At 35.2% G+C, this 27662-nt stretch overlaps 1 protein-coding gene across 10 annotated transcripts in view; it reads right to left on the bottom strand.

The window, feature by feature from the left end:
• The window catches only part of REV1 (REV1 DNA directed polymerase), a 97841-nt gene that overhangs the window by 46829 nt on the left and 23350 nt on the right, over positions 1 to 27662 (bottom strand). For 4 of the 10 annotated variants that reach the window (XM_072743006.1, XM_072743008.1, XM_072743015.1 and 1 more), the window contains exons 2-3: positions 19589 to 19652; positions 18137 to 18263 (exon numbers count right to left, since the gene is read on the bottom strand). The exons of 2 other annotated variants lie outside the window; for them this stretch is intronic. In XM_072743006.1, coding sequence (XP_072599107.1) covers positions 18137 to 18263; positions 19589 to 19642 — 181 coding nt within the window. In that variant the 5' untranslated portion in view covers positions 19643 to 19652. Of the gene's footprint in view, positions 1 to 11091; positions 11246 to 18136; positions 18264 to 19588; positions 19653 to 27662 lie in introns of those variants that run through there. 4 more of the 10 variants (XM_072743012.1, XM_072743011.1, XM_072743009.1 and 1 more) reach the window with 3 other exon arrangements.

The following is a 27662-nucleotide window of genomic DNA, read 5'->3' as shown; positions in this document are numbered from 1 at the left end:
TGTTTACGCATACTTGTAAAAGCACTGTCCCCTCTACTACTTGCTCTCTGAAATCGAATTACTGCAGAAATTTGGAACTGGGAAACCTGGACAATTTACTGGCCTACTGGATGAAATTAAGGAGGCTCCTTGAAGTTCACTTTGCAAACTCGTACATATTCTTCAGTGTGAAGTGGACCATAAAAACCAATCTAGTTAAAAGGCAAGATTACATGAAATCTGGTGTCAGACCAACCTGAATTTAATCTTGGCTTTAACATTCTTTGGATGTATTACTTTGAAAAAGGACTTAACTCCTTAAAGCTTTCTCCTCTTTACAAATAAATAAGCCTGGCACATAGAAAGTACTCAATGTAAAAATTGTTGTTATTATAAATTATAATGACAGCAGAACTCCTTTAAAGCATTGTATGACTTGAGGATCCAGCCCTATACAAAAAATGGTAGAAGACAACACAGATGCTGACACATGGTAGCCCTAACTTTTCAAACACAGAACTGCCATTTAATGCGCCAAGGACAGCAGCCAGGAACCACTCCACCAGCCCCAAGCCTGGCGTGCATGGTAGCTGCTGGCTGCCCTCACTTTTATAACTTTTTGATATTTTTAAAACAGTATTTCTCTCTGGCTCTATTTCTTCAAGCAACAGAACATACTTCCACATTACAAGTTCAAAAGAATATAAACAACAGCTCTGAAGATTTGCGCAATAAGTTCATTTTTGTGTTTAACACGCTCCTTAAATTCAGCAGATGTGGGCTAAGTAGAGAAAAAAATGTTTGGGAGACACAGTATCCAACCCCATGAAACCTCTATGACACTAAGCTTTGTGTAACCCCATCCCTCCAATCTACTACACCAGGTAATTTTCTTCATACTACCAGTAACAATTTGAAATTACCCAATTTGTTGTTAGATTTCCCCCTTGAGCACATGCTCCTTGAGGGCAGGAACCTTGTCTGTTTTATTCACTTCCATTATGTCTGCCACAAAGCAGGTGTTCAGTACACATTTACTGAATTTACTGGTATTTCCCATGCATCAAAGCCTTCTGCCTGGGGTTTTCACCCCTGTAGTAAAAGTGGAGTGTGAGTCGTATTACCATGTCGATTTTCAAAACATTTACTCAGTAACTCAACATATTAGGCCATATAGCACAGGGTCCAGAGCAAGATCGAGTGGGCACAAATCCTAGCTCAATCCCTTGCTAAATTGTGGACCTCAAGCAAGTTACTTAACTTTCCAGGGCCTCACTTTTCTCATATGTAAACTGATAATAATAGTGCCTCAGAGGGCTGTTACGGGATTAAGAGCTAAAATTATAAATTGCTAAGAAAAGTGCCATGCTCAAAGTAAGAATTATGTGTCACCTATTACCAGCATTATTATATTACCATCTCTTACCCCAAAAGCAGAAAGAAGGAAAAAACTCCATGTCTGAGGCTTTTCTCTACCTATAAATCATTACATTTTTCAATTCATAATCCCACCTTTAAAAATCATCTTGTTGCCCACCATCCAGTACCTTTTCCTTCAGGAAAGTCCTTAATGTATTAGCAAGAACAAAAGAAGAAAATGAAAAATCCAACAAAACAAAAAACTATTCAGAGACATTTTATCCCCCAAATCTTTACAACTGGTGTTACCCTCTAGAGAATGTCAGAACTAAAAGAGCCTGTAGAGATTTAATAACCATTTCATTTTCCATATTGGTATAAATAAACTTAAACCAACTAGACCAAACAGTAAATAAATTATCTCTCAACCCTCATTATACATCCTCACTGAACATATTATTTTTAAATACATTAGAATATTTAAAAAGTAACTTAATCACCAACAAAAATCATCACCATAGGTTACCAATGACATCTTGGGGAAGATCCTTTAAGTAAGAGTGTCTCAGAGGCTCAGCGGCTCCCAAAAACAACTTTACCAGAAGAAAAAACAAAAACAAACAAAAAGAAAAAAGCAGCAGTTCTAACAAAAGATTTTTTTAAAGGTACATGTGCCAATCAAATTATTTCTCTGGAGATTTACTGAATTTTTCAACAAGTAAATTATTATTCATCAATGCACTTAAGGTTTCTTATAAATAACATCAACTTTAGGTAGATTAATTATTAGAAAAACTAAAAGATCAAAGAGAATAAGGTAACTTTCCAAAGTCACATACAGCTAGTGGGATAGCTACAATTCAGGTCCAGGTTTCTGTCTCCAAAAACTCTTGATCAGCCTTAACATGTTGCTAACCGGGATAGAAAAGCATGGTTTTGGGACACTTGGGTGGCTTCAGGGGTTGAGCATCTGCCTTCAGCTCAGGGCTGATCCCAGGGTCTGGGATCAAGTCCTGCATCAGGTTCCCCACAGGAAGGCTGCTTCTCTCTCTGCCTAGGTCTCTGCCTCTCTCTGTGTTTTATGAATAAATAAAATCTTAAAAAAAGAAAAAAAATGAAAAAATGAAAAAGGCATGGTTTCCAGCTGAAAAGTTGTAATATCTTGGGCAACTGACCCATCCCATTTAGCCTCAGTTTCCTCTTTACAAAACGAGAGGCTAAACTAGATGATCCTTAAGATTCTTTACAAAGCTATTTATTATATAATTCTATCTATGTACTAAAACCATTATGTCCAGCAAACAAAACTTGAAGACTATTTTACAAGTTTGTGAGAGAAAAGCAAACCAGGTCACTCAATTTTATGGATGAAGGAACTAAAGCAGAAAAATGTAAATGAGTTAAAAAATACATATATATGTTAGCAAGACACTGGAAAAGGTAGGTCAATAAATCACATATCTTGATTATCTAATAAACACCAATGTCTTGTACACACATGACAGGTATAAAATTCAGTAAGTTTAAGGTCGAGTAATACAAAGTACTTAAAAGCAAATACTGTCTTTACAAGATAAAATATGTAGTATAAGGGAAACACAGTGAACTGGAGACCAAAAGTCCTGAGTTCAGTCTAGCTCTGTAAAAATTAACAAGTATCTACTATCTTTATGCTTTAGTGTGACAGAGGTCAAATGGGATGACTAGAGCAAATGATTCCCAAGGTTCCTTTCAGACCTAAACTATTATGAATCTGTTTGGCTTCCAGATAAGTTTTCTATCACTGCTTCATATTCAATTACCAACAGCTTCCATCACATTAAATACCATCACAGAAAAAAAAAAGTATTATACAACCAACTTGACTATCCATCAAAAAGTCGGTAATAGTGCTTTGATGACCTGGTTAAAATAAACTATCTTTTATGTGTATTTTACCAGATTCCCTGCTCAACTGAGTTTATCCTCTGTAACTGAAGTTCTATACCTGATCCTATCATATGCTAACAAAATCTGTAAACAGAAGGCAAAAATTTAAGGAGTCTTCACTTCTAATCTCTCAACAAGCAATACTGTCAGTGCTTTCATTTACTCATATATCCTACAACGTCTATATCAACTCCCAAACTGTCCATTAAAATACAGGCACAGAAGATCCAAGACATTTGAAAAAAAAAGTGAAACTAGTCTACTCTTTTCATCTACAGCTTTCCTACTGAGGAAACACAGCAGTGGTTTGAAACATGATACAGAATCAATATTCTCAGAAAATTTCCTCTATGACAAAACAATCTGACAGCTATTTTTACTAGCAATAATCCTAAATATCCGATACAGAAATTTAAGATTAGATGTCAGTTTCCCTAAGCCATTATATTTAACAAAATATGTTTTTTAAGAGATGCATTAATACTTGGCATATCCTCTTTATAGAGTAAGTGCTCTTAATACATTTTTACTAAACAAAATAACAAGGGTAAATTTTTAAACATGATAATAAAACTTGAAAATGTCATTTTTTTCCTTTCCCATGGTCAGTAGACCCATGTCCATTCTAGTAGCACCAATATATATGTCAAATTTATTAAAAACATCCACCTCTATGCAGAGCAGAATAAAGTGTCATTAGCTGGTTTATAAACCAAAGCAGGTAAAAAACTGAGGAAAGAAAATCAACATGAATTTAGGGCCTATTCTAGTCAGGTCCTTGACATACCTTATCTCACTCCTCACCACCAGTGATTCCAACACTGGAAACTGACAGTTAAGTCTTGGCATCACAAGTCCTGTGTGAGATTATTAATTTCATTTCAATACTATTCTTACCAGAAAACATACATCTGGGGAGGATTATTTGGATAATCATTTCCTAACTAAAGCACTGCCACAAGATGTTAATGCCCAGGTTTTGTTATGAAGGTACTAGTGCTGTTGTCATGGACAGCTTTAAATGTTACACACTAATATAGTACATACACACAATGATATATAATTCAGCCTTAAAAAGGAAGGTTCTAATACATGCTACAACCTGAACCTTGAACCTCTTATTACACTAAATAAAATAGTGACAAAAAAAAAAAAATACTGAATGATTCTACTTCTTTGAGGTATCTCAAATAGTCAAATTCACAGCCAACAGAAAAGTAGAATGGTGGTTGCGGGTGGAGGGGGGGGAATGGAGGGTCATTTAATGTGTATAAGGTTTCAGTTCTGTAACATAAAGAAGCTCTAGGGATCAGTTGTATAATAAGGTGGCTATACTTAACACTACCAAACTATACACTTTAAGAATAAAGTGGTAAGCTTTGTTATGTATAATATGCCATAATTCGAAACATTTTTTAAAAAAGCAAACCACATTTTGACAGCCATGCTAAACACAAAGGAATATGCTACGTACCAGTTAGTACCACATCTATATTGTAAACAGGAATTTAGTTTCAGCAAAACACCACCATTCATATTACAATATTAACTTGAATTTTATTATGTCTGTCATTTTATTCACATTTAATTTTCAATTCTGCAAAATCAGTAATTGTAAGAGCTTGGGAGAACATTATTATTACTACTAACACTTTAAAGATGCTTGTAAAAATCTCACTGCTCTAAGAGACAGGATTAGCTAATAAGTGAAAAAAATCTAGAATTAAATTAACATCCAAGCCTTGATTTCTGTTCCCATGCTCCTTTTCCAACTTATTGCCTCTCAATATATATTCTAAACCTCAGAAAAGTTGCAGAGAAAGATTAATGAAGATAATGGGAGCCACCTGCAGATTAAAAATTTCCATATTAATCCTAGAGTCAGTGCACATGCAATCAACTTTCCGATACTTTTTTAAAAAGATTTATTTACTGGGGGTGAAGGGAGCAGAAGAAGAGCGAATCCTCAAGCTGACTGTCTGCTGAGCACAAAGCCTGATGTGGAGTGCAATCTCAGGACTCTGAGATGATGACCTGTGCTGAAACCAAGAGTTGGACTCTGAACTGACTGAGCCACCCAAGAACCCTCAACTTTTCCAAACTTTTTAAAGCTTTGCCATTTTATTTGGAGAACTGGTACACAAAAACTAGAAATACTTCAACCAAAGCAAAACCATGAAGGTTTCCTATTACATACTTTAAAGCCAAAATTCAACATCTTGAAGGAGGCTCTTTTATAAAGCATACAAAATTCAAATAATATTTTCAAGTTTTAATAAATCTAAAAACAGGTTCTAAAACGTATAGCTTAAAAAAATAAAATAAAAAATAAAACTTATAGCTTGAACATACACTCCTTTCTTTTCTATGTGCATTTATATGTCCTTTCTTGACAAAACACAAGATCCATCAAAGAGTAACTGATCAACAAGAGACTTCTTCACCTAAACTGTATTTCTCAGGAATAGGACTGTACAATTTAATAATTTTACAAATATCTTAGAAAGAAAGCTTTGCAAACATATAACAATGTATCTCCTAAGGACAATGTTGGAAACTCAGCAAACAGTACCAAGAGTAGTGATTGTAGAGGCAGTGTTTATCTACAGGAAGATTAATGAGTTCTCAGCTTTATACTGCACAGTATCTCAACTCAGGACGTGACTAAGAACACAGGTGGTGACACTTCTGAGTGACAAAGTAGACAGTTAACTTAAGAGACAAAGTAATCTTGGCCAAAAAATATCTCAATGAGAAAAATTTGACAGTGAAAACTGACGTTCCACATTTTATTTTAAAACAACAGCACCATTTAGTATGTAGGAGAACTGATACACAACACAGGACAAAGATGTCTCACATGACTAAACCAAGTTAAGTCTCTGCCTTTTTTTAATTAGCTTTACCTCCTCCTCTCCCTCAAAATAATGAACTCAAACAACGCAAACATACAGAGGGCAGACCACGAGTGGGATGGTTCTGCTCTACCTCACTTGGGTCAAACTACATGCCTAGAACACATTTGATTCTATTTATGATGCAATATATGCTAGACCCTGACCAACTTCATTAGAGAAGTACAGTAAAACTCAATCAGGGGGAGTCCTCTATAGATCTCAAAATCAAGTCATACTGGCTAATAAGCATTAAGTGATGTTTCAGTCATGTATAAAACACCAAAGGAAACAAATTAAGAAACTGCTTTGCCTTAAGAAGATGGAGACATCTAAATTAGTGATTTTCAATTTTTTATAAATAGCAGAACCCTATTTCAAATGAACCGTTACCAAAAAATCCCCCAATACCAAACAAAGTAATATTATATAAAACTTTATTTTGAAAGTTCAATTTGTAACATAAACTATTACCATTTTGCCTTTTAGCATAGGAGTGAGAAAATCCGGAGTCACACACATTAGAACTATTAGCATTTTCAACTATTTAAAAGAAGTTCTATCCCAAAGCCTATGTAAAAACTACTTAACCTAACAACAAAAGGTAAAAAACATCCCAAGTAAATAACATATAGGTTTCATTTATCTGTTCTTGGTGTACTTAAAAATACATATAATTTTAAGACTGCAAAACCTTTCAGGTATTTTGGAACTTAATAATTCAAAACAACCAGCAGCTTTAATCAGGCATCCAATAGCACTTATGGTATTACTTATAACTTAAGGAGGCAGAAACCTTACGTAATCATGAGTGTATCCTCAGTATCCATATTTTCAAGCATCTCACTTAAAATTTAGTAAGGATTCCACAAATGCTTTTTTAAACACAAGATATTCTATCAGAAAAAAAGTTCTGTGGGAACAGAGAGCCGATAAACATTTGATTGAGCTGAACCTGGAAACTAAATAGGATTTTGACATTCCAGGAAAGCTGAGGAAAAGATGATGAGAAAAGCTGTTAAGGAACTGGAGAGAAGTGTGGCCACAGGGTTGAAAGCACACTTTTAAAGAACTAGGAATAATCGAGTTTGAGAGCTGTAGGGTGAATTAGTATGAAGAGCACACTGAGAGGACATGACAGGGTTTGAATTTATGCTCTAGAGTCCTAGAGAAAGAACTACAGGATCCACATTTTGGATGGAAGCTACAGGGATCCACATTTTAGCTCACTAAAACAATCAGACCTACTGGAAAATGAACTTGCTTGCCTCCCAGGACAGTATACCATCACACTGGAGTCACTGCAAGAGGCTGAGTGGTGGTGGCCTGTCAGTAACTAAGCAAGATTGAAGAGGAATTCTCACATAGACAAGGACTAATTTGAAGATTTAAATTTCCCTCTAATCCCAAGATTCTGAGTCTGTGGTCTAAAAAAAAAGGTCAGCAAATTAAGGCCCTTGGGCGCACCTGTTTTTGTAAATAAGTGTTTTTTTGGAACACAGCCACTCTCATTCATTTACATATTGTCTATGGCTCTCGGGCTACAACAGCAGAGCTGAGTAGTTCCAAAAGAGAGTTGCATGGCCCACAAAGCTCTGGCCCTTTACAGAAAAAGTTTGCCAACCCCTGATCTAAAATCTAGCCAGAGGAGCACCTGGGTGGCTCAGTTGGTTAAGCAGCCAACTCTTGATTTCAGCTCCAGTCATAATCCCAGGGTGGTGAGATCAAGCCAGTGTTGGGCTTTGTGCTCAGCAGGGAGTCTGCTCGAGATTCTCTCCCTCTCCTCTGCCCCTCCCCCTGCTTGTGTGGGTGCTCTCTCTCTAAAATTAGTAAATAAATCTTTAAAAAATAAAATTAAAAAAGCCAAAGATGACTACTTTACGAAACCTAAAACCTAAAATATAATATTTGTTCTAGATATTTCTCCTATCCACTATTTTAGATACTGCTTAGAGAGGAGATGGTAGATTATGTTGCATAATACACGACCTCAAAAATCACAGTGACTTAAAACAAAGGTTTATTTTTCACTCATCAAACATGTCTATCCCACGTTCCATTATGTCCATGGAACTGTGGCTCCAGGTCATCTTTACTCTGAGATCCAGACTGATGGAGCAACCTCTATTTAGAATGCTGTCAGTCATTGTGGCAAAAGAAAAAGAGGATATAATGAAGCACAAACTAATTTTTAAAGCTTTATCCCCAACCTGATATATACCATTTCTTCTCACATTTTGTGAACATGACCAAACCTGACTTCAACAAGTAGGGAAGTAAAATCCTCCCCTAGAGAGGGAAAGCAGATTTCAGTGAACAAAAATACAATCCACCATATAGTATATTTGGAAATATTTACATAAATCATTTGGTTTTTGTTTCTACAAACTATCTTATAAGTAACATATTCCTATACCTAAATGTTCAGCCTAAAAGCCAAAAAAAAAAAAAAAAAAAAAAGCAAAGGCACTATAGTAATTTCATGTTTCCCAAAATAAATAACATTAAAGTTCAGAATTAAAGATTATTCTCTAGTCTAATAAAATCATGCCTAGAATAAAAAATCTAGAAAAAAGAAGAAAATAAACCACTCATAGTTCTATGCCCAAAGAAAGTTACCACTGTGATGATTTGCTTCTAAAATTTTTTCCGGGGATCCCTGGGTGGTGCAGCGGTTTGGCGCCTGCCTTTGGCCCAGGGCGCGATCCTGGAGACCCGGGATCGAATCCCACATCGGGCTCCCGGTGCATGGAGCCTGCTTCTCCCTCTGCCTGTGTCTCTGCCTCTCTCTCTCTCTCTCTCTGTGACTATCATAAATAAAAAAAATAAAAAAATAAAAAATTTTTTTCCTCTGCTTTTCTAACAGTTTGATTATCCCCTACTTCTCATTTTATATCCTACCCTTTTCACTTACCAAAAATTATTCTGTATTATTACAAATTATCCAGTTTTTTAATGAAGTCATCTTATAGATAGTACAATTTATAACTAAATTTCTATTCGTATACAATGCTTTTTGCTTTCAAGCAGAGCTTTTCTTTCAAATAAAAACAAGGTGATAAGATCATCTTTTCTATAAACCTATACTGGGAGGCCAATCAGGATCATGGGCTTAGAAGAGACTCTTATTTTAAGAATTACTAAGCCAAAGGTTATAAGCATATTAAAGTCCCTTTACATGTTTCATTATGTCAGTTTCCAAAACAAGTCTACCAACTCACACTCTTGCTCCAGCAATGAATGGAGCAGTTATTTTCTTTCATCCATACCTGCACTGCATATATTCACGTAATAATTTTTTTAATTAAATAAAACTTTGCAGAAACTTAACTCTGCTTCATTATACATTTATAATATATATAATTATATATATATAATATATAACAGTATATATAATATATATATTATAATATATATATACACACATATATATATACATATATACAGTATATATAATATATAACATTATATATATATATATATATAATATATAACAGTAAAGGTGAATATATTTCCATATTTGTGACCCAGGTCTATTTCCTGAAATAAACTGTTTTTGAAACCTGCCTTTAATCTATTGGGATGTTAGTGTTTTATGTCCTATTACTTTGATGTATAAGCTTATTCGCAGTCATCCAATTTGTTGCAACAAATTATACTGAATAATCCGACCCTCTCCTCCACTCATCTGTGAATCTTTCTAACTTAGAATATTTTAAATAGTGAAGGACTAGGCTGTTCGGTTTAATAAACACAATGCATGTAACTTACAATAAATCATACATATATATGTATAAAGATGATATCTAATTTACATAACATATAATTCCTTTTTCTTCTTTTTAAGTAGGCTCCATGCCCAGTGTGGAGCCCAATGTGGGGCCTGAGCTTACAACCCTGAAATCATAACCTGAGGTGAAATCAAGAGTTGGACACTTAATCAACTTAGCCACCCAGAAGCCCCCACAAAATACATGGCTGAGCAACTCTAAACAACTTATCTGCCTGTTCTTTTTTTTTTTTTTTTTAATTTATGATAGTCACAGAGAGAGAGAGAGAGAGAGAGAGAAAGGCAGAGACATAGAGGGAGAAGCAGGCTCCATGCACCGGGAGCCCGACGTGGGATTCGATCCCGGGTCTCCAGGATCGCGTCCTGGGCCAAAGGCAGGCGCCAAACCGCTGCGCCACCCAGGGATCCCTATCTGCCTGTTCTTATACCAGTTACACAAAGTTTTAAATGCTTACAGCCTTCTATAATAGTTTTTGAGATGTCAGAGCTAGTTCTTCTCTTCTCATTGTTCTTTTTCATCATTATCTTAAGGAACACTACTGTGGGGTGGGGGTGGGGGAATAAAATGTAAGTCAGATAATTTGCTGTAGCAGGTCAGCTAAAAGTTAATAGCATTAACAAGGATAAAAGCGTTGGGTTTGAAAAAGTATTGCTACTGCAATAAAAGGATTTCTGGCATTGTAAAAACTCAAACTATTTAGCAGAACTACTTATGTAAAATGATAATGGTTGTTCTTAGTAACAATGAAGGCACTCTAGGATCCTAAAGTATCTTCTCAAAGTTTAAAATTATATTCCACAATACTCCTACAGTTAATTTTAAAGAATATTCTGAATGCAACTAAAGTTTAGAACTAAAACCAACCATAGTAAGAAACAATCACACACAGTAAAGTAAAAGGCATGTATCACAGGACCACAATTTAGGCCTAAAGCTCTGCAAGTGAAATTCCATCACAGCAAATGTCATTACAGAACAGGAAAAGAGCCACATGAAGACCACTTTCATGTTTCTAAGCACAGTTTATAAGAACAGTTTTGATCATCTGGTTAAAACAAATTCTATAAACAAAAACTTAAAATCTTGTACAGAAGTTTTCCTTGATAAATCTCTAATGAGAAAATATTCATTATGCGCACCATTTCATTCTGTATATCCAAAGAACTTGATTAAATGTTGGTTGTGCTACATACATGGTAGAAAGAAGTAAACCAAATGGCTGCTTACACCTCCTTTGGTTCTACAGTAGTAATATCCTTCATTATTTCATTATTTCATTTGAGTCTCACAATCCTACAAATTAGAAAAGATAATTTAGCATAGTTACTGATGAGGAAATAGAAAAAAATTAGGTGATTTGTCCATAATCACACAGCCATTGTGCAGACCCTTTTGTCTTCTGACTCCCACCCATTACTCTTCTCTTCCTCCAGTAGCCATGCTTATTACGCCCTTGACTCCTTTCCTCCCTAACTACCTTAGACTTATCACATTCAACTGAAAGCCACATACACTTAACCAAACAAAAACTGAAGAAGTTTCAAACAACTACAGAACAATTTTGAGTAACTACTAGGTGGAAACACCTATTAGACACTGGCAAAAATACAGTGGGTAGCATAAATTACAAGTCTCTCCCACGTTATAAGGGAAATGCCTACATCTCTGATTTACAAGATTATAGAGTCTCACTGAAAAATGAAAGAAGATACAAATATACAGGAAGAAAATAATTTCTGGGAAGCATACACTTCTGAAAAACTTGGTTTGCCACCATTAAATGGACTCTTCCTAAACCATGACATTGACATGTTCAGAAAACAACAAAGTAAGGTTGATAAAGTTTTCAAACAAATCCTTATCACTTGAATTCTAAATATGCCATACTTACATACTACCTTGTTCATTTTGCAATTAATGCCAAAGAATCTGCCTGTTCATCTGTTTTTCCCACAAACTTCAGCAATACCAAAGCCATTGGACCTGGTCTTTTACCCACATATTGAAAAAAGTTCAAAATAACCAAAACACCTCTTGCCATAGTAACTGTCCTAATCCCACTCCACAGAAGATAACAATTACACTTCACTAGATTTGAAGCACTAGCTCACCTGGGAGCTTTCACCAAAATAAACATGTTCAAGACCTATCTCCCAGAGATTATAATTCAGTAAAAGCCTAGGATGTAGCCTATTTCTTAATTAAAACCTAAAGATTTAAGAAGACAATCGAATTAGCATGAGTGAAAATATTTTAACATTCTGATGTACAAATACAAAATCCTGTTGTTCACTCATTTACTTAGCTAATATTTACTGAGCATTTTACAATGTGACAGGCAAGGTTCTAGCCCCTGTGATATGGCAATGATCAAGATTCCTGTCTGTGCTTCATGGTACTTCTATTTCACTGGGCACACAGAAGATTAATAAGATAAATGATACCAGTTCATGTACAAATAAATTCTATGAAGAGAATAAAGCTGGACAAGGGGTTAGGAAAGAAACTGGAGGGCAAGACACACTTATCTTAGATAAGGATGGTCAGGGAAAAGTCTCAGAGGAGGTGACATTTGATCAGAGATGAGAATGGTTAAGACCCAAGGACATCAGATGGAATAGCAAATTTAAGGTCCTACAGTGCTACCTCTGATCCACACTTGGCTAGGTGCTATGACATAAAATGAGCTTTCTTTTTTTTTTTTTTTTTTTTTTTATTTTATTTATGATAGTCACAGAGAGAGAGAGAGAGGCAGAGACACAGGCGGAAGGAGAAGCAGGCTCCATGCACCGGGAGCCCGATGTGGGATTCGATCCCGGGTCTCCAGGATCGCGCCCTGGGCCAAAGGCAGGCGCCAAACCGCTGCGCCACCCAGGGATCCCTAAAATGAGCTTTCTGATTCCAAAAAACATAATACACAAATAAGGCCTGACAACTTAAGACTTAGGTGTCAAATATTTCTAGCAATGATACTATGAAATTTAAATACTATGGACTGGTTTAGCGATGGAGACAAAATCTAATGTAATCTGAGTCTTAATGGATGAATATAATTTCAATTCACAGAAGTGAGGAGAAGCTTATCACAAGAGGCAAAAGCACAAACAGAAGTTCAAAAACAAGAAAGAATAAAGAAAAAACCTAAAATATCAGAATAAGCCCAATGACCAAAATTAGAGAATATAAAGGGGAAAATGTACATCAGGATCCTATTTATCCAAGACCCAGCTTAAAGGGTTAATTCCTCTATGAATGACTCAGACTATCTCTCAAAGGCAATAACTTCTCTCCTGTGTTGCCACCTATCTTCCTCTCTACCAAACTCTGAGATTACTTACTCATCACAAAACCCACATTCTCCAGCAATCATCATCTCTGTTTATAGTTCCTAACACACAAGCAACATAGAAAATACAATTGTTCAATCAACTAAAGCAGAGTAAAATGGGATGGAAGTTCCACAGATTGGAAAACTCAACATAGTAAACATGTCAATTCTCCTTAAATTGATCTACAGGCTTAATGTAATTCCTATCACAATCTCAGCAAGGTATTTATTTTATAAACACAGACAACCTTATTATAAAATTTATATGGAAAGGCACTGGCCTTAGAATAGTTAAAATAATCCTGGCAAAGAAGAAAATGGAAATAGTCATTCTGCCTGATATTAAGTCCTATAGGCACAGTAATCAAAACCATGTGGCTGGTATTGGTGAAGAGAGACACATGCACTAATATAATAAAACAGAGAACCAGATAGGTCCAACTGATTTTTGACAAAAGTGCAAAAGTAATCCATTGGAAGAAAACAATTTTTTAAGAAGCAGAGCTAGAACAACTGGATATCCACAGGCCACCAAAAAAATAAATTTAATAAAAATTAACTGAAAATGCATCATGAACTTATTAAATGTAAAACATAAAACCATGAAAAAAATAAATAAAATAAAATAAAATAAAATAAAATAAAATAAAATAAAATAAAATAAAAACCATGAAAATATTTTGGGAAAAAATTGAGATGTAGTACTAAGCAAAGACTACTGAATTGAAAGCACAAAAAAGAAAAAGAAAAAAAAAGAAAGCACAATTCATAAAGGTAAAGATAGATAAACTAGATCTCAAGAAAATTAACTTTGTTCTGCAAAAGACCATGAGAAAACGATGAAAGATAAGCAACAGACTGACAAAAAATATCTGCAAACCACTTATCTGACAAAGGAGTAACACGTCGAATATATAAAGAACTCTCAAAACTCTAAAGTATATAAAACAATCCCACTAGAAAATGGGCAAAAGACATGTATAGACATTTCACTGAAGAGGACATACGGATGGCAAATAAACACAGCAAAAGATGTTCAGTATCATTAGACAGTGGGGAAATACAAAATAAACTCACAATGAGACACCACTACACATCTACGAGAATATATAAATTAATTGGAAAAAAAAACAAAAAAACAATTTGTCTTCATCAAGTGCTGGTGAAGATGCAGAACAATTACAACACAAAAACCACAATGAGATATCAGAACACATATATTAAAATGTTTAAAAAAACGCTCAAAACAAGAATACAGAGAAACTGGGTCACTCACAAACTGCTAATGGGAATGTACAATAAAATAGTACAGTTATGAAGAAACAGTTTAGCAGTCTCTTAAAAAAAATTAAACAGGAAGGACACCTGGGTGGCTCAGCAGTTGAGCGTCTGCCTTCAGCTCAGGGCCTGATCCCAGGATCCGGGATCGAGTCCTGCATCCAGCTCCTTGTGGGGAGCCTGCTGCTTCTCCCTCTGCCTAGGGCTCTGCTTCTCTCTCTCTCTCTGTCTCTCATGAATAAATAAATAAAATCTTAAAAAAAAAAAAAAAAACTAAACAGGCAACTACCATATGCATGACCCAACAATAGCACACTTAGGTTCACACAAAACCTATACACAAATGTTCTGAGCCAAAATTGTATGTTTTGAAAATAACCCATATGTTCTTAAACAGGTAAATGGTTAACAAATTGTGGAACACCGATACAATGGAATACAACTAAGGAATAAAAAGGAAAAAACTACTGATATATACAATTTGGATGACTCTCCAGAATATTACACTGAACTTAAAAAGCCAATCCTAAAATACTATATGCAATTTATTCTATATATGTAACATTCTTGAAATGAAAAAAGTATAGAAGTGGAGACCAGGTTAGTAGTTAAAGGGATTAAAAAGGGGCTAAGAGCAAAAGGGAAGCAGGTGTGGCTATAAAAGTGTAGCATGAAGAATCTTTGTGGTGTGGAAACATTCTCTATCTTGACTGTTTCAAAGTCCATTTCCTGATTGATATCTTACTATGGTTTATAAGATGTTACCAACAAGACAAACCAGGCAAATAGTTCATGGTATGTCTCAGTATTATTTCTTACTATGGCATATGAATTTACAATTATCTTAGAAAAAAAAGTTAAATTAAAAAAACAGGATGGGGGGGCACCTGGATGGTTCAATAAGTTAAGCATCTGTCTTCAGCTCAGTTCATGACCCCCAGGTTCTGAGATTGAGCCCCATGTCGGACTCCCTGCTCCTTGTGAGGAGTCTGCTTATCCCTCACCCTCTGCTCCTACCCCATTCATATGCTCTCTTTCTCTCTCAAATAAATTAAATCCTAAAACCAGGATGGGGAGCCTGGGTGGCCGAGTCAGTTAAGCATCCAACTCTTGATTTCAGCTCAGGTCATGATCGAGCCCTGTGTCAAGCTCCACTCAACAGAGAGCCTGCCTGAGATTTTCTCTCTGTCCACTTCCTAACATATGCACACACATGCTCTCTCTCAAATTAATAAATAAATCTTAAAACACACACACACACACACACACACACACACACACACACACACACACACACAACGGGATGGAAGGCCAAGAGGTTAACCTTAGCAGGGAAAAGATGTTTTGGGGGGAAAAAAAATGGGTTGACAGACACACAATATCCAAAAGATGCAGAATCTTTTCTTAATCTCAAGTTCACTGCTACTTGGGTTGCAAAGGATGGGAGTCACCAAAGAGAAGTTCAGTTGGTAGAACTGGGAACTTTAAAGGAATCAAGAAAACTTGAAGTGTTAAAGTCTATGGGGAGCATGATTAAGAATCAACAATAATATAGCGTTTCCACTAGTCTTACTGCATCTAAAGCACTAATTGACTACTGCTAATTCATTACACAGAGGTTGTCAATTCTTTTATCTACAAACTGACAGAATATTCATTAAAACTCAAAATTTTTCCAAAAAAAAAAAAAAACTATCATCACAGTTTGCATGTCCCTATGAAATTCAACAAAATGGAACTTTACTTGTAGAATTATGATGTAAATCCTAAGAGCAAAAATTAGTATTATTATCCCTATCCTAAAGAAAAGGACAGGGAAAATAATGAAAAGGACAGGGTTAATAATGAAAAGGATGGGGATAAAATGGGTCTGAATAAAATGTGTCCACAGAGAAAACGTCTTATGGTCACACAAAAATTGGTGACAAAAGTAGAATCAGAATTTCAGATTCCCAACCGTAGTAGTGATCGCTATTGTTTTTTTCCTCCCTCACACAAGGTTATCTCTCTTTCTTCTTATATGAATAAGTGCACCCCCATTAACTGGGGACTTCCATTACTGGCTAATATAACACACAATGTTTCCTTTCTTTTCTTTTTTTTTAAAACACTTTTAATCTTTATAATGCATCTCAGGAAAGTCTGTGAAGCTTGAATATTCCAGGATACCTAAGCAGAAAAGTTGCATTTACCAACTTTCCCAAAGCTGCACCAGCATTCATTTTGAGATAACATTCTTAAATGAAATTCATTGTCAATGATGCCTGAAAAAACTTAACCAGGAAAATGTATCTGTTAATTAAAACTTAACATTAATTCAACAAATATTTCCTGAGTAGTTAATGTCCAGTCACTGAAGAGACACCAAGGATAAAACAGTAATGAAAATGAAAATGTAGCTCTTCCTCTTATCTAGTACACAAGCAACTACAATTAGATCCAATAAATACTAAGATACTAAAGAGCCATTAGCTCCACAGGAGCATTAGAAGTCACCTACACCAGGAGGAAGATAATCAGACAAGTGAGGGGAAGTGATGTAGAAAGAAACCTTACAGATAAGCAAGTACAGCCAGCTGAGAAGCAGAGAGGGATAAATATAACAGAATGACACAAATACTTACAGTGATTCACTTAAAAGAAAAAAAAAAAAAACCCACTACAATGATCTCAAGAGGAAAGGAATTATCAAGAGAATGAAAATTTTAGTAATAAAAGCTGAGAGGCAACAGACAAGTGATAAATGACTTCATAGATTAGAGAAAGGTAAAATCTAAGCTGGCTATGTGGAAACAAAAAGAGTCGGCTTGGTGCCAGTGAAAGCAAGAGAAACTCAGTGCCCAGAAAAAGCACTGGGCACCTTCAAAAGTGGCCATGTGAAAAGGTCATGAAACAAGGAATTTATGGCTAAAATGTCTAAGAGACAAATCAGAAATCCAGATCTCCACTCCGACTCACAAAGAAGACCATCCTGTCCCTTCCAGAGAATGGACTCAATGACAACACGTATACAGGAGGGGAGAAGTGAATAGAGGGGATAAAAAATGAAGAGGAATATTAAAGGAAATTCTATTTCTAAACTGTGAGAACTGTGCCACCATCTCTCCCCCGTGACAACCAAAATGCTGGCAGCTAGGTTTATACCTTCTCTAAGTAAGATTCTGGGAAACCTAACACACTCACCACCCTCTACCCCAATCAGCTCAAAAAGACCTATGGATAATTACAGTTCACCGGTGAAATGGCCCTACCAGATCCCACTATACTGAAGCTTACAGTGTACATGCCTCACACATGTGTGATGAGTTTCCAGTCAGATGATTATGAAAGACGACTACTGTTTTCCATTTTCAACCTCCTTTGGCTTTTTAAAACTATGGTAATTCAATAAAAATTAAAATGAAAAACACAATGGCAGGTACAGGGCGTACAAAAAGAAAAAGTGAAAGACTTTAAGCAGAGGATTTTACCATTTTTATATAGAAGATAAATAAAAACAGAGTTTAAAACAAATCACTCTCAATCCTAATAACACTACATGCCAAAATAGGGTACCTAAAAAGTTAAAAGGACTCAACCTGTATATCCATTAACGTAAATGGCCACTCCACTAAAAATCGTAGATGAAGTTCCATCCTTCTGTATAGTAGCATCTGATCGAAATTGTTCTTCCAATTTCTGGACCTTGGCAGCCATATACCCACCCTAGAATTTAAAAAAAGGTAAACCAATCACAAAGGTTATATTTTCTTCAGCCCCTTTCCTTAAGGAAACTTACATTTAAACAAACAAATAAATAAATAAACTGACCCTATTCTATGCTAGTGACCAAGATATGATGACAACATAAGGTATAATTATAAACATTAACCATAAGGCAAGGCAATAAAACAGGCAGGTCAAGGAAGACTTTCCCCTCTATCAACTCAATTTTTATTTTTTTTTCAGTTTTTAATTATTTTATCACATTCTTATAACAGTTACTTTAAAATCAGAGAAAGGTAGGTCAAAAATAATGTTTAATACCATAAAATCTTGTTCTTATCTACAAAGTCCAGCAGAAGTTACACTGAAATTTAAACCAATTAAAAAGTTGACAAGTGATCAGTAAGAGTACTGGCTTCCACTATCTTCTGAATACAGGAAGCTTAAAATTAGTAACTTAAAGTAAAATGAAACAGTTCAACAAACCAGTACAGCCCTCCATACATGTAGATACTAAAATAAATGATTCAGTGGCCAAATTCTGGAGCTAATCAATCTACTTGGAAAGCTTATTACTATGTCTCAGAGTATAGAGGTTTTAGAACAACAGGCTCATATATAATAGTCCTTTATATCATACCTTTTAGTCAAGGCCATCTTGCCATGTTTAAATATAAAGGTAAAAAAAAATAAATAAAATAAAATAAAAATAAATAAATATAAAGGTAAGGGGCACCTGGGTGGCTCAGTTGGTTAAGCACCCAACTCTTGCTTTCAGCTCAGGTCATGACCTCAGGGTTGTGAGATCAAGCCCCACACTGGGCTCCACACTAGGCATGGAGCCTGCTTAAGATCCTCTCCCTTTTCCTCTGCCCCTCTCCCCACTCTCTCAGGAAGGAAGGAAGGAAGAAAGGAGGGGGGGAGGGGAAGGGGGACGGGAAGGGGAGAGGGAGGGGAAAGGGGAGAGGAAGGGGGAGGAAAGAAAGAAAGAAGAAAAAGCTAAATAATAGTTGAACAAAGGTAATTTATTTGACCAATCCCCTACCTACAATATATCTTATGTTTTCCTGTTTTTCAGTACTACTAGCAATGCTGCAATAAAATTATCAAAATTATTATCTGTGTACCAGAACATTTATTTCCTTAGGATAAAATAAAGTTCAAGTGTTAAAAAGTTTAAACAAACTTTTAATACGTTGTGAAACCTCAGAAGAGTTGGTATCTAAAGTGATTTACACTTTTAAAAAATAAAATATATAATCTACAAGAAGAATGAAAAATACCTAGACAATTAAATATAAGTATTTTATTCTTTTAAAACACACCCATTTTTCCCAGCCATCATTTTCAGCTCGCCTCCTCCATCCACCTCGTCTCATGGTGGAGCTTCTGTATTAAGGGAAAAAAACAAAACAAAACTGTAAATTTTATAATATAATGTCTAATTATTGACATTTTATTTCAAATCAAGAAAAATGAGAATTTAAAAGAAACTCAAATATTTCACAAATATTCAATTTGTGAAAGCTAAAACGTTTTCCAAAACATATATTCTCCTGCTTCATACATGAAAATGTTCCTAAAACACTCTGATAGATAAGTATCAGGTTTAAATTATAACTATTATAAATTTAATTTTATAGTAAAAACTTTTATGTATTCCTAAGCACCAAACCTAACATACATATGCATAAAGAATCACCAAATCAGACTAATGTGGCCATGCTTACTCATTAACATTAATTAGTATTAACAGAACCCAAGAAAACATTTTCCTTCATGAATTGCCCTCTGAAATGGCTATTATACTGCCTTTGCTATTACATACTAGACACTTAAGAATGCAGTCACATAATAGATGTAATTCATATATTATGCAAAAACCCTTAAAAGAAATCAATTAAAACAACACATCTAGGGGAAATAATGTAGAAAGATTATCACTTATAATAAACTATTAAGTCTGGCATTCTCCTTAAGGCTACACTTGACCCACTATCCTATTAAACCACCAAACTGACCAAATAATGGCTTATCTCAAGTGTCAGCTGGCTTAGTGGTTAGCAAGATATAAATTGTTCAGAAGTCAAAGCAGACACTTAATGACACTCCTTATAGAATTCTTCTAGCTATATGGCTACATCTTGAGACATGACTGCATTGCCCTTCACAAAATTAACATGCCCTCTATTTAGGTTATTTTTCTTCTACTAACAATGTAAAAGTTAGTACCAATTAATATGCTACTGGAGAAGCTCTGTTACTTTATCCAAGTCAAATCAGATTATAAGAATCTGTTACTGAGTGCACCTTAAAATACGACACTTTAGCCAAAAACAACAGCAGATATTTTCTTTCGAATATTTCTTTATTTGATATATTGCATGGTTTATAGTTTTCCCTTGCTGACATTCGTATTAATTATGAATTTTTACTGTCTACTCTTAAAAGAGGCCTAAAAGTTATGTATAGACAGTCTCTTAAAAATGTAAGTCCAATAGAGAGAAAAGGCGCATGAGCAAGAGCTCTGCAAATAGGAGGCAAGGGGATTAACCCAGATTAGGGGTCGTGGATGCTTGTGAAGAGATGGTGTTGTTTTCAGTCTGACAAATGTAGGGGCATGGCTATACAATGTGTTCATTTGAGTCCCAGAACTACCATATTTTGCTCTGCTAAATAGTTCTGTTTTTAAGAGACTCACTTTGTTTAGTCCCTCAAGACTTCTCTAAAAGGAGTCTGGGAAATATGTTAGCACATAGTTCTTGATTCATATAAACTCAATCTATACTCTCCTTAGAAGTAAAAAATTTGGGAGTTCTGGCCATTATATGTTAAGGATGCATAATCACAAAAATTAAAGGCAACAATTCACTGGCTAAATGAAGGTAAATTAAAGAATGAAATATATTTTAAAAGTTTAATTCAGGGATCCCTGGGTGGCGCAGTGGTTTAGCGCCTGCCTTTGGCCCAGGGCGCGATCCTGGAGACCCGGGATCAAATCCCACGTCGGGCTCCCGGTGCATGGAGCCTGCTTCTCCCTCTGCCTGTGTCTCTGCCTCTCTCTCTCTCTCTCTCTCTCACTGTGTGCCTATCATAAATTAAAAAAATAAAAAAAATAAAAAAGTTTAATTCAGTTGGCTAATCACTTATTTAAAAGTGTTATTCATTTAAGATCTACTGGGTAACTATTGCAAAAGGCCAATATGAAAAAAATCCTTAACAGTGGTTTAATGAGGGTAGAAAAGTATGAAACAATTGTAATAAATTTTTTTACAAAATAAATAAATTTTAAAGGTTCCTCCTCTATTCCAAAGTAATATAGCTATTCCAGACAAACGTTTTAAGCTTTGAAAGGAAAAGGAATGAGACACTGAAATTAGTAATTTCTTCATTTCCACTAACTTGACCAAGTACAGCAAACTCATATTGGTTCAGGATTCAAATAATAAGACCAAAAAAGGGGGGAAAGAAAAACAAGAAACATATTTTATTTTATACATCCAAATTCTGCTTTTGAGAAATCCCATAACAAATAGTAAACTAGGTTATTTGGATCAACCTTCCTGCTGAGGAAGAGGAAATCTAGACAAAACATTATTTAAAAAAAAAAAAAAAAGGCATAGAAGGTGCAGAAAATAAAGAAAAATTACTGGGTCAAGATTTAGAAGATGAAAAAGAAAACCTGCCACCTCACCTGGCCTTCCCAGATTGGAACAGCTTTTTCCTCTGAGGGCATGTGGCAATTATAAAAGTGGTTGAAAAGCTGGACCATGTTTGGGGGGAAAAAAACAAGAAGGGAACAAAAATAGTAAGGGAACAAAATTGGAATTTAAGGATCCTCCAAGAATATAAATCTCCACACTTGGGAGTAGGATCCTAGGAGTAAGTAAACTGGAAGTACACCCAATTTTGCCAAAAAAACATATCTTGCCTTGGATTATTTCAATCTCTGAAGGTAATTTAAGATGATCCTAAAGAACACAAATATATGGAAGTAACATGCTACTAAACAATGAATGACTCAACCAAGAAACCAAGAAGGAAATTAAAAAATACCTAAAGACAAATGAAAATGAAAACACAATGGCCCAAAATCTTTGGAAGGCACCAAAGCTGTTCTAAGAGGGAAGTTTATAGCAATACAGGCCTACCTCAAGAAGCAAGAAATATCTCAAATGAAGAACCTAACCTTACACCTAAAGGATGTAGAAAAAAAAAAGAAAAAACAAAATCCTAAAGCAGTAGAGAAAGAAGGAAATAATAACGATTATTTATTTAGAAATAAGCAAAACAGAAATTAAAAAAACAGAACAGATCAATGAAACCATGAGCTGGTTCTTTGAAACAAACAAAAAAAAATCAACAAAACTGATAAACTTTTAGCCAGACTCATTTAAAAAAAAAAATTAAGAAAAAAAGAGGATTCAAATCAATAAAATCAGAATAAAAGAGGAGAAATAACAAACACCACCACAGAAATATAAAAGATTATAAGAGAATATATTTTCCTTTTTAGATTTTATGAGAGTATACACATGCACAAGCGGGAGGGGAGGGGCAGAGGGAGACACCAACTCCCCACTGAGCTGGAACTGGATGCAGGGCTCAATCCCAGGACCCTGGGATCATGACCTGAGCTGAAGGCAGCCACTTAACCAACTGAGCCACCAAGGTACCCCAGATTATAAAAGACTATGAAAAATTACATACCAACAAATTGGACAATCTAGAAGAAATAAATTCCTAGAAAGAATAATTTCCCAAAACTCAATCAGGAAGAAATAGAAAATCTGAACAAACCAATTAATAGCAATGAAATTGAATCAGTAATCAAAAAACTCCCAACAAACCAAAGTCCAGGACCAGATGGCCTCACAGGTGAATTTTAGAACACATTTAAATTAGAGATGACACCTATTCTTCTCAAACTATCCCAAATACATGAAGAGGAAGGAAAGCTTTCAAACTCATTCTATGAGGTCAGCATTACCTGGATATAAAAACCCAGATAAAGACACTACTAAAAAAAGGAAACTACAGGCCATTATCTGATGAACATTAATTCAAAAATCCTCAAAAAAATATTAGCAAACTAAATCCAACAATATACTAAAAAAAATAATTCATTATGATCAAGTGGGATGCAGGTATGCAAGGTGGTTCAATATTCACATCAACAAAAAAAAAAGGGAAAAATCCTATGATCATTTCAATAGATGGAGAAAATGCATTTGACAAAGTACAACAGCCACTCATGACAAAAAACCCTCAACAAAATAGGTTTAGAGAGAACATAACAAAGTCATATTCAAAAAACCCACAGGTAACATCATATTCAATGGTGAAAAAAAAACTGAGTGCTTTTTTCCTAAGATCAGGAACAAGACAAGGATGTCCATTCTCACAACTTTTATTTAATAGTACTGGAAGTTCGAGCCACAACAATTAGATAACAGAAAGAATAAAAGGCATCCAAATTGGTAAAGAAGAAAACTTTCATTATTTACAGATGACATGATACTGTATGCAGAAAACCCTAGAGACTCCACCAAAAAACCACTGAAACTGATAAACGAATTTGTTAAGGTTGCAGGATACAAAATCAATATTCAGGAATCTGCTGCATTTCTATACACTAATAATAACAGAACAGAAAGAGATATTAATAAAACAACCCCATTTATAATTACACCAAATAAATAACTAAATAACCTAGGAATAAACTTAACCAAGGATGGGAAAAGCCTGTACTCTGAAAACTATAAAACAGGGAAGCAAGAAACTGAAGATGAAAACAAATGGAAAGATATTCCTCGCTTATGGATGGTAGAACCAATATTGTTAAAGCAATACTACCTGAAGCAATATACAGATTTGATACAATCTCTATTTAAATACCAACAGCGTATTTCACAGAATTAGAACAAATAACCCTAAAATCTGTATGGAACCACAAAAGATCCCAAAGAGCCAAAGCAATCTTGAAAAAAAAAAAAAAAAAAACAAAACAAAACTGGAGGTATCACAATTTCAGGTTTCAAGATACACTACAAAGCTGTAGTAATCAAAACAGTATGGTACTGGCCCCAAAACAGACACAAACATCAATGGAAGAGAAGAGAACCCAGAAATAAGCCCACCATTATATGGTTAATTAATCTTTGGCAAAGAAAGCAAGAATACACAATGGGAAAAAGACAATCTCTTTAACAAATAGTGTTGGGAAAAATAGACAGCTACATGCAAAAGAATGGAACTAGGTCCGTTTCTTAAACCATGTAACAGGGATCCCTGGGTGGCGCAGCGGTTTGGCGCCTGCCTTTGGCCCGGGGCGCGATCCTGGAGACCCGGGATCGAATCCCACATCAGGCTCCCGGTGCATGGAGCCTGCTTCTCCCTCTGCCTATGTCTCTGCTTCTCTCTCTCTCACTGTGTGCCTATCATAAATAAATAAAATTAAAAAAAAAAAAAAAACCATGTAACAAAAATAAACTGGATTTTTTTTTTTTTAATAAACTGGATTAAGGAACTAAATGTGAGACCTGAAACCATAAAAATCCTAGAAGAGAGCATCAGCTCTGGCAAGATTTTTCTAGATATGTCTCCTGAGGCAAGAAATAGTAAAGCAAAAATAAACTACTGAGACTACATCAAAATAAAAGGCTTCTGCAGAGCAAAGGAAACAATCAACAAAACAAATGACAACCTACTGAGTGGGAGAATATATCTGCAAATGACATATCCCATAAGAGCTAGTATCCAATATATATAAAGAACTTATAAAACTCAATACCAAAAAAAAAATAATCCAATTAAAAATGGCCAGAAGACACAGACATTCTCCAAAGACATACAGATGGCCAAGAGACACATGAAAAGTTGCCTAACACCACTTGTCATCAGGGAAATGCAAATGAAAACTACAATGAGCTATCACTTCACACCTGCCAGAATGGCTAAAATCAAAAACACAAGAAACAAGTGTTGGTGAGGATATAGAGAAAAGGAATCCTCTTGCACTGTTGGTGGAAATGCAAACAGGTAGAGCTACTGTGGAAAACAGTATACAGGTCCTCAAAAAACTAAATGATTTTTAAAATAAATTATATTATTTCTAATAAGTAAATTATATGATCCAGTAATTTCACTCCTGGGTATTTACCCAAAGATATGAAAACACTAATTTGAAAAGATGTTTAGCCTGCCTTTGGCCCAGGGCGCGATCCTGGAGACCCGGGATCGAATCCCACGTCAGGCTCCCGGTGCATGGAGCCTACTTCTCCCTCTGCCTGTGTCTCTGCCTCTCTCTCTCTCTCTCTCTCTCTCTGTGTGTGTGACTATCATAAATAAATAAAAAATTAAAAAAAAAAAAAATGAAAAGATGTTTATTGTAGCATTATTTACAATAGCCAAATTATGGAAACAGCCCAAGTATTCACTGATAAATGAATGGATAAAGAGGTGGTGTGTGTGTGTGTGTGTGTGTACACACTACAATGGAATATTATTCAGCCATTACAAAAATAAAATTTTGCCATTTGCAACAACCTGGATGCATCTAGAGAGTATAATGCTAAGTGAAATAAGCCAGTTAGAAAAAGACAAATACCATATGATTTCACTCATAAGTGGAATTTAAGGAACAAAACAGAGACAAGCCAAAAAACAGACTGAGAACAAACTGTTACTAGAAAGGTGGTGAGAGGGGGGATGGATGAAATAGGTGAAGGGGATAAAAGAGTACACTAACGATGAGCATTGAGTGATGTACAGAATTGCTGAATCACTATATTGTACATCTGAAACTAACACTGTATGTGAACTATACTGGAATTATAATGGAAAAAGAAAATCGAAAAGATGATCCCAGACTCCTCAGTGCTCCAAAGCATCTGGCTGAAGCAATGTATACCTTCTATGGAAGATGACAACATCCCAACCTTCCCATGTTTCTGAAAATCATTTTGAAAATATAAAGTCTGTCATACAAATATAACAAGACACACTAAGTAGTAAGATCACAAGAGTGAGAACCAACAGAAACAAAACAGACCTACACAGACTCCAGATACTGATTTTAAGCCAGATTAAAAATTAAACTATGCTTACTATGTTCAATGAAATAAATAAGTAGCTGTCGTGGGTGTGGAAGGCAGAGAATCCATTCAAAATATTCAAAGGAGAACCAATTAAACAACAGCTGTCTTTTCAGCAGAAACAATAGTGTCAGAAGACAGGAGTGCTGAAAGAAAAGAATTACTTAGAATTCTATACCCAGAGAAAAGCTGTCAAGAAAGATGAAATAAAGGTATTTTGGGCAAATAAAAACAGAAGCTAATGCCACAAGCACATCTGCAAAAGAAATCTGAAAATACATCCCTCAGGTAGAAGAAAAATTATCTTGGAAGGTCAAGAATACAGGAAAAAAATGCAGCAAGGAAAACAATAAATATGTGGATTAACCATTGTTAAATACTGACTGAATAAAAGTACAGTAATGACAATCAATTTGATTTTTTTTTGGTACCATAATATAAAGCACAAGTCAATCAAAAGATTATAAATAAAAGAGTAAGGATATAAGGAACCGTTTCTAATCCAGGCTCTGCCACTAACTGGTTTCATTGATCTCTGGGACATTTCCATCTCTCTGAGTTTCAATTATTATATTGTCTGGGTCTTTTACTGTAAGAGGTTTGGGTAGTTGACTACTAGATTTCTGTCAACCTAAATAAAGAGGAAAACTGAGGAAAGCTCTTATTACCAGAAATTGAATTTATTTGACAAAAGCAGAGGAATTCTAATTTGGGAAATGTATGCTCTACCAAGCTATAGGCAAGTTTGGGATAAGACAAGTTGAGGATTTGGGATGGACTGTATTTATGGGCAAGGACTGCCAAAGGGGGAAGCTAAGCTAGAGTCCAAGCAGTAAGTTCAAAGGCATGAGGATGAGGAGAGATTCTTGGCAGCTCTTCATTGGTCAAGAGAGAAAACTCCATCTTCTGTACATCAGGCACGTACAGGAAATCAGTCCCTAAGTTTTTAAGTTCATTCCTCTGAGGGCATATGCTTAAGATTCTTCATTTCATATCCTCTGGCTCCATTTTAGATTAAAATTATTTCACAATTTCCCTTTTGTATTCTATGCAAGACACACTAAAGAACTATTTTCAGAAATCAAATATAAAAAAACACTATATCCATATACTTTAGCAACAAATTTTAGAATCTGATTATGTAACAGTTGTGATGCTCTATGTTTATTTATGCACATCTCCTTTACTTACTCCAGAAAAGACTTAAGGTAATTTGTCCTATCAAATTCATTTAAATAATCTATGTATAGACTAAGATGACCTATGACAGTGGATTGGGATAAAAACCTAACTACAGGGCAGC

The sequence above is a fragment of the Vulpes vulpes genome, chromosome 16, assembly GCF_048418805.1.
Source record: "Vulpes vulpes isolate BD-2025 chromosome 16, VulVul3, whole genome shotgun sequence".
NCBI classification, from domain to species: Eukaryota; Metazoa; Chordata; class Mammalia; order Carnivora; family Canidae; genus Vulpes; species Vulpes vulpes.
This window is presented reverse-complemented; position numbering and strand designations above follow the sequence as displayed.